Here is a 10,132-nt window from a genome sequence, read left to right on the forward strand (position 1 = left end):
TCAATTATTTTGGAAGTCAAAACATGCAAAGTGAAACAATAGTTAAACAATTAACAAAAGACAGTAACATTACTTATAAATAAAACTCATTTATTTAATAATCAAATGTTAATTACATTTATCTATTACACGTTTCTAATACTATCTAATCTATGCTAATATCATCCTTCAGCCCAATACTCCTAGCATGCTGCAAATGCTTAACCCTACTCAGTCCCTTCGTAAGCGGATCTGTTGGGTTATCTTCTGATGATATCCTCTTCACTACGAGTTGTCCTTCTTCTACGCAATGTCTAATAAAGTGGTATTTCCTGTCGATATGTCGTGATCTACCATGATCTCTTGGCTCCTTGGTCAAGGCAACCGCTCCTTCATTATCACAGAAAATCTCCATTGGGCTCCTTTATGGCAGGTACAACTCCAAGATCACTAATGAAGTTCTTCAGCCATATTGCCTCCTTCGACGCTTCGCTCGCTATAATGTACTCTAATTCGCACGTTGAATCAGCTACGGTTTCTTGCTTGGAACTTTTCCATGTTACTGCTCCTCCATTCAGGGTAAAGACCCAGCCCGACTTCGAACGGTAGTTGTCTCTGTCGGTTTGAAAACTGGCATCACTATACCCTCGCACCTCCAAGTCATCACTCCCTCCAAGGACTAAGAACCATTCCTTCGTCCTCCTAAGGTACTTAAGGATATTCTTTACCGCAATCCAATGGGCTCTGCCTGGATTCCCTTGATATCTACTAACCATGCTCAAAGCAAAGGCTACATCAGGGCGAGTACAAGTCATAGCATACATGATTGAGCCAACTGCAGAAGCGTATGGAACTCGGCTAATTTCAGCTATCTCGGCTTCGGTACTCGGACTTTGAGTCTTACTCAACTTGGCATTGCTTTGTATTGGTAAGTCTCCCTTCTTCGAGTTTTCCATACTAAAACGTTTTAGTACCTTCTCTAAGTAAGTGTTCTGACTAAGTCCTATTAGTCTCTTACTTCTTTCTCTTACTATCCTTATTCCCAAAATATAGGATGCCTCTCCGAGGTCCTTCATAGCGAAGCACTTCCCGAGCCAGGACTTAACCTCCTGCAGAGTCGGGACGTCGTTTCCTATGAGTAATATGTCATCAACATATAGAATGAGAAATCTTACTATACTCCTACTTGCTTTGACATATACACACGATTCATCTTCGCTTCGTACAAATCCAAACTCTTTGACTTTCTCATCGAAACAAAGATTCCATCTGCGAGATGCTTGTTTAAGTCCATAAATGGACTTCTCAAGCTTACACACTCTATTCGGATGCTTCGGATCCACAAACCCCTCTGGCTGAGCCATGTAAACATCCTCAGCCAACTTTCCGTTAAGGAAAGCGGTCTTGACATCCATTTGCCAAATCTCATAATCATGAAATGCGGCAATAGCTGGCATCACTCTAATAGACTTTATCTTCGCAACTGGAGATAAGGTCTCTTCATAGTCAACTCCGGGAGTTTGAGTAAAGCCCTTCGCAACCAATCGCGCTTTATACGTGTGTACCTTTCCATCCACGTTGGTCTTCTTCTTGAAGATCCATTTTCACCCAACGGTCTTACGTCCAGGCACATTATCAACCAAATTCCAAACTTAGTTATCATACATGGATTGGATCTCACTATCCATTGCCTCTTTCCATTTCGCAGACTCCGGGCCTGCCATGGCTTCCTTATAGCTATTAGGTTCATCTAGGTTTACTAGTGTACTATCACTAATATACGTGTCCCCTTCTGTAGTAATATGAAAACCATACAACTGGGGTTGAAGTCTAACTCTTTCAGAACATCTAAGAGGTAATGATATGTCAATCGGTTCAACTGGAGTTTCCTTCTTGGGTTGAGCGCCAGCGGTAGAGGTTCCTTCATCTATCGACTCTTGAATCTCTTCAGGATCAATTTGCCTCCCACTGTCTCCTTGGCCTATGAGTTCTCGCTCTCGGAAAACTCCTCGCCTCGCAACAAAGACAACATTATCCTTTGGTCTATAGAAGAGATATCCAAAGGATTTCTGCGGGTAGCCGATGAAAATACATCGCTCACTACGAGGTTCGAGCTTATCGTGAGTATCTCGTCTTACGAAAGCCTTGCAACCCCAAACCTTGATATGTGCTAATGAAAGAGCTTTCCCCATCCACATCTCGTGAGGTGTTTTGGCAACCTTCTTAGTAGGGACTCGGTTAAGGACATGGGCGGCAGTCTCTAAGGCATACCCCCAAAAAGAGATAGATAGTGAAGCACGACTCATCATAGAACGAACCATGTCCAACAAGGTTCGATTACGCCTTTCTGCCACACCATTCAATTGTGGTGTCCTAGGTGGCGTTAATTGTGAAACTATTCCACACTCCTTGAGATAATCGTGGAATTCAAGACTTAGGTACTCTCCTCCTCGATCGGATCAAAGCATCTTGATCTTCCTGCCCAATTGATTCTCCACTTCATTCTTGAACTCTTTGAACTTTTCAAAAGTTTCTGACTTTTGCTTGATTAAGTAGATATACCCATATCACCTATAGTCATCGGTAAAAGTCACGTAGAAGCCGTTTCCATCCTTCGTGGTAGATCTAAACGGTCCACACACATCGGTATGTATGAGGTCCAATAGACCTTCACCCCTTTCGCATGTACCAGCGAAGGGTGACTTAGTCATCTTTCCAAGTAAACAAGACTCGCATGTGTCATCTTCCCTAAGGTCGAACGACTCCAATACTCCATCCTTTTGGAGTTGGGCTATGCGTTTCTTGTTGACATGTCCAAGACGACAATGCCATAAGGATGCCTTATCCATACTATTGGAAGAATCCAAGTACAAAACATCATTTCCTAAGTTATCAACAATCATAACAGATTCATAAATTCCATTACATGGTATAGCTTCAAAGTAAAAGACACCATTTAGATAAGCTAAAATAGAACCATTCTCATTATTAGAAGAAAATCTAAAACCTTGTCTAAACAAACCATGAAAAGAAATGATGTTTCTAGCCATTTCTAGCGAATAGCAACAATTGTTCAAATCTAAAGATAAACTACTCCTAAGCACTAAAGAATACACTCCACTCTAGCTCACAGGCGACGATCTTCTGTTCCCCATGATTAGATTTATTCTTCCATGCTCCACGTCTCTACTTCTTCTTAGTCCCTGCATATTAGAACAAATGTGGTAACCACAACCGGTATCAAGAACCCAAGAAGTATTATGAGATGAATCGTTAGATTTAATTGTATATATACCTGCGAAAGATGGCTTGATATTTCCTTCCTTGATGGCTTGCAGGTACTCCAGGCAGCTTCTCTTCCAATGTCCTATCTTGTGGCAGTGGTGGCACTCTGCCTCCTTCGTGTTAGGGCAGGGCTTAGCGGCATCAACTTTGGTCCCACTAGAAGAGGCACCATCTCAGGCTTTCACCTTGCGATAGTTCTTTGACGAAGCCTTCCTCTTCTTTCCCTTTCCTTGTCCAATTGCCAAGACAGGAGTTGGTGCAACAGACTTGTCCTTGAAGTTTCTCTCAGCGACCCTCAAGAGACCTTGGAGTTTGCTTAGGGTGGCCTCTTCTTTGTTCATGTGATAGGTCATCCTAAATTGATTGTAGCTTGGAGGCAAAGAGTGAAGCACCATGTCGATCGCCAAGTCTTCCCCAAAGTCAACATTTAACTTGCGTAGACGGTCGACATACCTTTGCATCTTTTGCAGGTGCACGGTAAGAGACTCTCCATGACCCATCTTAGCGGAAATCATGTTCATGAAAATCTCATAACGCTCTTGTCTCGCGTTTTGATGGTATCTCTCCAATAAGTCTTGGTGCATTTCATACGGATACATGTACTCGTAGGACTTTTGGAATTCGGAGTTCATAGTCGCGATCATGATGCAATGCACTTTCGTTGCATCACGCTCGTGAGTTTCGAAAGCGGTTATTTCGGCGAGAGTAGCAATTTCAGGGTTGATTTTCTCTAGCTTCTCATCGAGGACATACTCCTTATCCTCATAGCGAGCAATCGTGCGAATGTATCTTATCCATTCGCTAAAGTTCGTTCCATCAAAGGGGACCTTTTGAAAAAGGCTCATCAAAGTGAAAGAACTTGCAGCAGCATAGTTGGCGTTCGACATCTATAAATAGAAAGGACAAAGATAGATTAGAATATGAATCCCTAATTATCACCCAATAATAAAAATTAGGGCTAGGATCCAACAACAATATTTACACATTAGAAAAGGGATGGCATAATCTAATATGCAAACAATTTGAAGGTAAGTGAATGACGATTTACTAATTCTCTACCATGAAAAACATAACTTTAGGTCCTAAATGCATTGAGAATTCCTAGGTTTGGATGAGATTCATTGAAACTTTTCAATGGCATGTTTAAATCTCGATATGCCCCTCTTGTTTGTACCTGGGATACCGAGGATCAGAAAGCGGGTGTGAATTACCATGCAAATTCACATGGTGTCTTCATTGTAACGATCACCTATTCGATGTGCCGGTAAACCACACACGCTCCATCGAACTATGATAAACAATGAATCACCCTTTGCCACATTCGCTTAGAACCAATTAGTGTGCCGGTAAACCACACACGCTCCACTAAATTCTTAGCAAGGTGCAAAGTGTAATTTCATGGGATTGCATCAATTTACTTTTCCTAAAGTAACTAAGATTGGGAAATTTTAAGAAAACATGCAGTTACTTAGTACTTCTTATCATACTTTTAATGAGAGGATGAGGTTGCCCTATCCTACCCCGTTCGGCTAACGACCCTCCACCAATCAAGCAAGCGGTGGGTGTGAGTGTACACCCATTAAGCACCATTTTATAGGCCGCAACCTTATACCCACCTTATAGACCGGCTTCGTGAATGAGGCCTACTAACGGTAAGACTAGCATTTAAGTTTTATATATATATATATATATATATATATATATATATATATATATATATATATATATATATTAATCTTGTAATATTATATTAGTATAGGGTTGTATTTTAAACTTGTAAAATTCTAGGGTTTGAAATTTAATTTGTCTAAATTAAACTTTTAATCACAAAACATAAGTTTCAAAACTTGAGGACAAGTTTTAAACATTTAAAACATAAAGGATCAAATAACAAACAATTAATCACATAATTATCCATATTTGATTAATAATTATCATATAAGGAAATTAAATATTTTATTAATTGATAAATATCTTCAATTAGATCAAAAATATAGTCATATATATCATAAAATCGGATTAGGTTTGATCTAATATGATTAAGGTAAGTTTCCATAAGATAAATATGAAAAAATCCCGTTTTTGGCTAATCCCGACGCTCGGACTCGCCGAGTACCCACACTGGACTCGCCGAGTCCACTATGGGACGCGCCGAGTCCATGACTCAGAAACACAAAAATCGAATTTTGCAGTTAAGATTCAAACATTCAAGCATCAATTTAATAGAAACCAATCTAGGCTCTGATACCATTGATGGGTTTTGTACATAAGAACTTTCCTATGTGCGCATACAAACCCTAATGCTTGGATCTAGGTTTCTCTATTAAACATGCGTTGAATCCAAGACTTCTAATGGCTAATTAGGTATAAGAACAATACAAAACCATAGTTAGAAGCATACCTTGAAACACTTGTTTGATCTTCTTGTTCTTGGAGCTTTAGAGTCACAATTGTCACTCCTCTAATGGCTTACAAACACCAACTAGCAAAGAGAATGATTTGAGAGAGAGGAGAGAGAAGGAAATCAGCCAGAGGTTCTCTATTCTTAATGAAGTGTCGATTTCCCTTTGCCATAGGGTCTATTTATACTTGTAGACTCCTTAAGGGTTACAACTTAAACCCTAGTTGGATAATATTCTCTTAAAGCAATCCATATCCTTACCATAGATAGCCTTGGACGATTTTGAGCTATCCTTAGCTTCTAGAATTCGTCCAACCCCTATCCAATAAGAATTTACTGTCTAAAGTTTAACTATCAAACAATTGAAAGTTTATACCCTCTTATTTAATTAATCTCTTTAAGTCACCAAATTAATACTAATTAATCTATGACTTATATTAATCAAATAACAATATTATTATTCATTATATTATTCTCATAATATATAAATAATATCTATTCTCTCATAATAAATCATCCTACCAAGTTGCTATGGGGAAGGCAACCTAAAAGAACCATGCACAATCGGATACTTGTCTAATATAGTTGCAGCCTTAGATACTATTCCAACGAAAACACCGTTGCCTTCTATTTTCACCCTAATAGACGCTCTCAGGTCTTAGCATCTTCGATCCTCAACTATAATGGCTATCAATGATCTCGTACACAGAGAGGAGCAGGAACTAGGGGGTCAACTGATGAGTAGCTAGACGATTCATCATGTTCCAGATTTTATTCATCATTTCAACTGGACAAAGATCCAGACTTGGTAAGCATAAAGACTTTCGTATTCTTTCAAATGGTTTGTGTATTTCCTTTTGCCCATTTTTGTTTGTTATTATTCTTATTGTTGTCTTTACGTTTTCTCTATTTCTATTCTCTTCCATTCTCTACTTTTTCCTAATAAATTCTTTCAATCGTTAGCATCATCTTCAGTCGGCAACGCCACCAATGACCCACCCCCGGCGCATCCGGTGCTCACAGACAATCCTTCCTATTTCTATTATTCCATCCATGAGGTAAAAACCATAAATTTTGTTTGAAGTTTTAATGGCTTGTTTATTCAATTACGATTTCTGAATTTAGGGTATTTTTTCATGTTCCTGATTTGGGTGTTTTTTAGCTTCAAGAAGAAGAATAATCATGCTCATGGAGTACAACCTAGGGTAAACACCCCTATTACAAATTCTTTTTTATTAGAATTATGTTCTAGTTTCAAGGACCAAAATTGGTTTCTAGGGTTCCACTTTATCTACCATATTCAAGAGATATCAGTGAAACAAGAGGTATTTTTATTGTATTAGTTTTTAGTTTGATTTTTTTTTGTTTGTTGCTTTTACACGGATATTATGTTTGAGTCTCAAGTTGGTGAGGATGACACAGTCCGAGCTTGGGATAATCTTTTGGGTAAATCCCATGCATTGATATATTGCTTAAATCAAATGATGGGTAAGTCTTCTTCTTTTTTATTGCAATTTGACTGGAAATATCTCCAATTGCTAGGAGTTTCATTTTGATATTTGTGCAGTGCAAAAGTTTTAATAATTTTCTATGAAAGGATCATGGGAGCACCGAATTCTTTGATCCATTAAGGGGGCAATCAACAGAAACCTTGGAGCCAGTTGAAAATACGGCAGTTGTAGAAAAACTTCCTGCTACCCAACCAACCTCTCATCTCTCTTCAAAGAAAGAGTTGACATCCTTTAATAAGCTACTAATGAAGAGATTTCATGTCCAAAAAATGATTTCAGTTTCTTCGGTAAGTCTTCTAAACATCATGATACACACAAATCATAATCAAAACATATGAAAAGTTAAACAATTCTGTTAGTAGCTTTTGCAAGTTATAACCTGGATCTTTTTCCACTAAACTTTTCAAGAAAAACCATAAAAGGCAGCAATGGTATGGTGTATTACTAACTTATCTCCATTTCTACCACCCCTACTCTTGGAAGTAACATTTTCTAAATTTTATCAGCAAGTGGAGAACTATCATCAAATATCTAGTCAGATGAATTGAATGATTCTCAAAAGTTGAAGGAAGGAGGATTCAAGATTGTTAGCCAGCAGGCGTACATTAAACGGATGCATGGACTTAAAGATGAGATCATGCGTTCTTGGCATTCTGAGGATCGTGTAACAACCTTAAAGTTATCAATTAAGGTATCTCCCTTTTTTCTTTATCAACAAAAGTATATATAATTTTGTAATTTGGGAATCAAAATTTTGTTGGCTTGCAGGTTGCTAGGCTTCTGATGGACACATCTGTGGCACAATTTTATCCTACAATATTTGTTCTTGGTGTTGATATAATGGACATGCTTGGTGATATGGTATGGGATCGAATTAAACAGAAAGTCGAGTTTGCAGATGATGGAACCAAAATATGCTCTTTATCAGGTTTCTTATCTCATGTTCAGTTTCTGACCCACTAAAATTTATTTTTAGATAGAAATAACCATTTATACAATTATAATATCATTACAGATGACTTTGATGCAAATAGTATATGCTTTGAAGCCAAAGAGGAAGGATCAACAAAGGAGTACTGAAATTTTCATATTTGACATTGTTGATTTTGGTCAAGCCTATGAAAACAAAGGTTAAAACATACATGTTAAGTCTCTAATGGTGAGTTACCTTTTAAGTTACTATGATTTAAATAATCTTTGGATATAAGATGACGTATTTCAGTTGTTATTTGCTTTACAGTTGTTGATTTGGAGGTTTTAAGTAGGAATAGACTTTAATTTTTGAAAGATTTGAGTAATTGCCTATCTGTCCTCCTCAACACATACTGCTATGTCAATTTTATGTTGCAAAAGAACTCAATTCCATGGCATCTCGACCATGAGGTTGTCATATATAAAGTCCTTTTTGTTTATTGTGTTGTCATTTACTAGTAAGAAGTCATTGTCATTTACTGTTAAGACGGTGCTCTATTTTTCTTTTCATAGGTCCAATGATAATAGTTTTTCCTGATATTTATGTTTTTTTAGGAAATTTTCATGACCCAGTTTTGTGAACTGGCATCTGGATTTATGAGAATCTTTTTTGATTGTAAATGAATGAGTCTTTTTTCTATTATTACTAGATTGATTTTGGATGGTAACTATTTATTAAATATTAATTTGTCTTTTTTTTTTCTTAAAAGTTTGTGAAAAGAAAAAGCCTTGTTCTGCATAGAACCATATATGTTTTTTTAAGTCAAAGAGAACTAGAATGTTAAAGTTTAATGTTTCATTTTTTTTCAGGTTGTAGCTATGGTGTTACAAATAACAAACCCTTTCAATACCTTGTTATAAAGAGGCGATTATAATATAATAGTATGCACAATTCTTCATTAATTATTACCAATGCCAAATCCTTGGTCAATTTTGTTTGTTCCCATGTCACGAATTCAAAATGCATATATTCAAAATAAGGCAACTATCGAGTACATGTAGGTATTAATAATTTAGATTTCATGCAGAAACATTATGTATGTGATCCTAAAATTAAGGCACAGGTGAAGAAAGCATGAGATTTCAACACTTTGTGAGAGGCACAAGAGATAACCAACATTAATAACAGATGTGCGGAGGAAACTGAGTTTCAAAGCTTATCCTTCTTAATAAATGAAGGTTTTTTTTTTTTTTTGCCACATGTCAGTCTCTCATGAGTTTTGACACTTGTCATTTTGTAGTATTTTTGAAATAAATATTATCCACTTGTCAATTTTTGGTTTGTTTTAATTTTAAAATTAAAATCATATACTTATATATGTAAAGTATTAAATATCATATATATGATATTAAATTGCAATAAATATGTTTCCTTATTTTTTATTATAATTAATGAAGAATTGTGCATACTATTATATTATAATCGCCTCTTAATAAATTATTACAACCATAGAATGATTGAAGTTAATCAAGGGTCTACAAGTTGTCTTATATTCCTACATAATTTAGTGTTTCCAATATATATATATATATATATATATATATATATATATATATATATATATATATATATATATATATATATATATATATATATATATATATATATAGGGTTAGGTTCATTTGAGACCACTTATATTTTGTGAGACCATGAGACGCATTTTTTTATTTTTTTTTTATTTTTATTTTATTTATTTTTATTTTTTTAGTTAATTCATGTTCCGAAAATAATATTAAAAAAAGAATTTTTTTGATTTTTCCATTTATTTTGCATTTTAAAATTATTTTAAAATATATGAAGTCATCAAGGACTTAACACTTTGCTCAACATGTTACAAAGTGTTTTGATACTTAGAAGCTGTTAACTAATTCTTAATCTTTCTGCACTGTTTTAGAAAAAAATCATAGAAAAATAATACGAAATCAAAAACTAGATCCGTAAATTCTGAGAGTTCCTAAAATGAGTCTAGTTTACTCACAATTT

The 10,132-nt window shown here is 35.9% G+C and overlaps 1 protein-coding gene across 9 annotated transcripts; it reads left to right on the forward strand.

The window, feature by feature from the left end:
- The first annotated feature begins 6,294 nt into the window (after positions 1-6,294).
- LOC145001234 (uncharacterized) lies at positions 6,295-8,996 on the forward strand. 9 transcript variants are annotated; one of them, XM_078960618.1, is made up of 9 exons: positions 6,295-6,473; positions 6,629-6,723; positions 6,828-6,990; positions 7,070-7,153; positions 7,233-7,463; positions 7,683-7,867; positions 7,945-8,104; positions 8,192-8,335; positions 8,959-8,996. In XM_078960618.1, exons 6-8 carry the CDS (start codon positions 7,790-7,792, stop codon positions 8,254-8,256), a joined length of 303 nt encoding a protein of 100 aa, XP_078816744.1. In that variant the 5' UTR covers positions 6,295-6,473; positions 6,629-6,723; positions 6,828-6,990; positions 7,070-7,153; positions 7,233-7,463; positions 7,683-7,789; the 3' UTR covers positions 8,257-8,335; positions 8,959-8,996. The 9 variants fall into 9 exon arrangements, with proteins under 9 accessions (XP_078816744.1, XP_078816780.1, XP_078816766.1 ...); XM_078960654.1 differs by having other exon boundaries at positions 7,263-7,463; XM_078960640.1 differs by having other exon boundaries at positions 7,088-7,153.
- The last annotated feature ends 1,136 nt before the right edge of the window (positions 8,997-10,132 follow it).

Source organism: Lactuca saligna, chromosome 1 (genome assembly GCF_052625555.1).
Source record: "Lactuca saligna cultivar CGN05327 chromosome 1, ASM5262555v1, whole genome shotgun sequence".
NCBI lineage: Eukaryota > Viridiplantae > Streptophyta > Magnoliopsida > Asterales > Asteraceae > Lactuca > Lactuca saligna.

Coding starts and splice junctions, on each gene's coding strand:
- LOC145001234 (XM_078960602.1), top strand. CDS start 7,790: ATGCATGGACTTAAAGATGAGATCATGCGTTCTTGGCATTCTGAGGAT. Junction 7,868..7,944: donor CCTTAAAGTTATCAATTAAG/GTATCTCCCTTT, acceptor GTTGGCTTGCAG/GTTGCTAGGCTTCTGATGGA. Junction 8,105..8,191: donor CAAAATATGCTCTTTATCAG/GTTTCTTATCTC, acceptor ATATCATTACAG/ATGACTTTGATGCAAATAGT.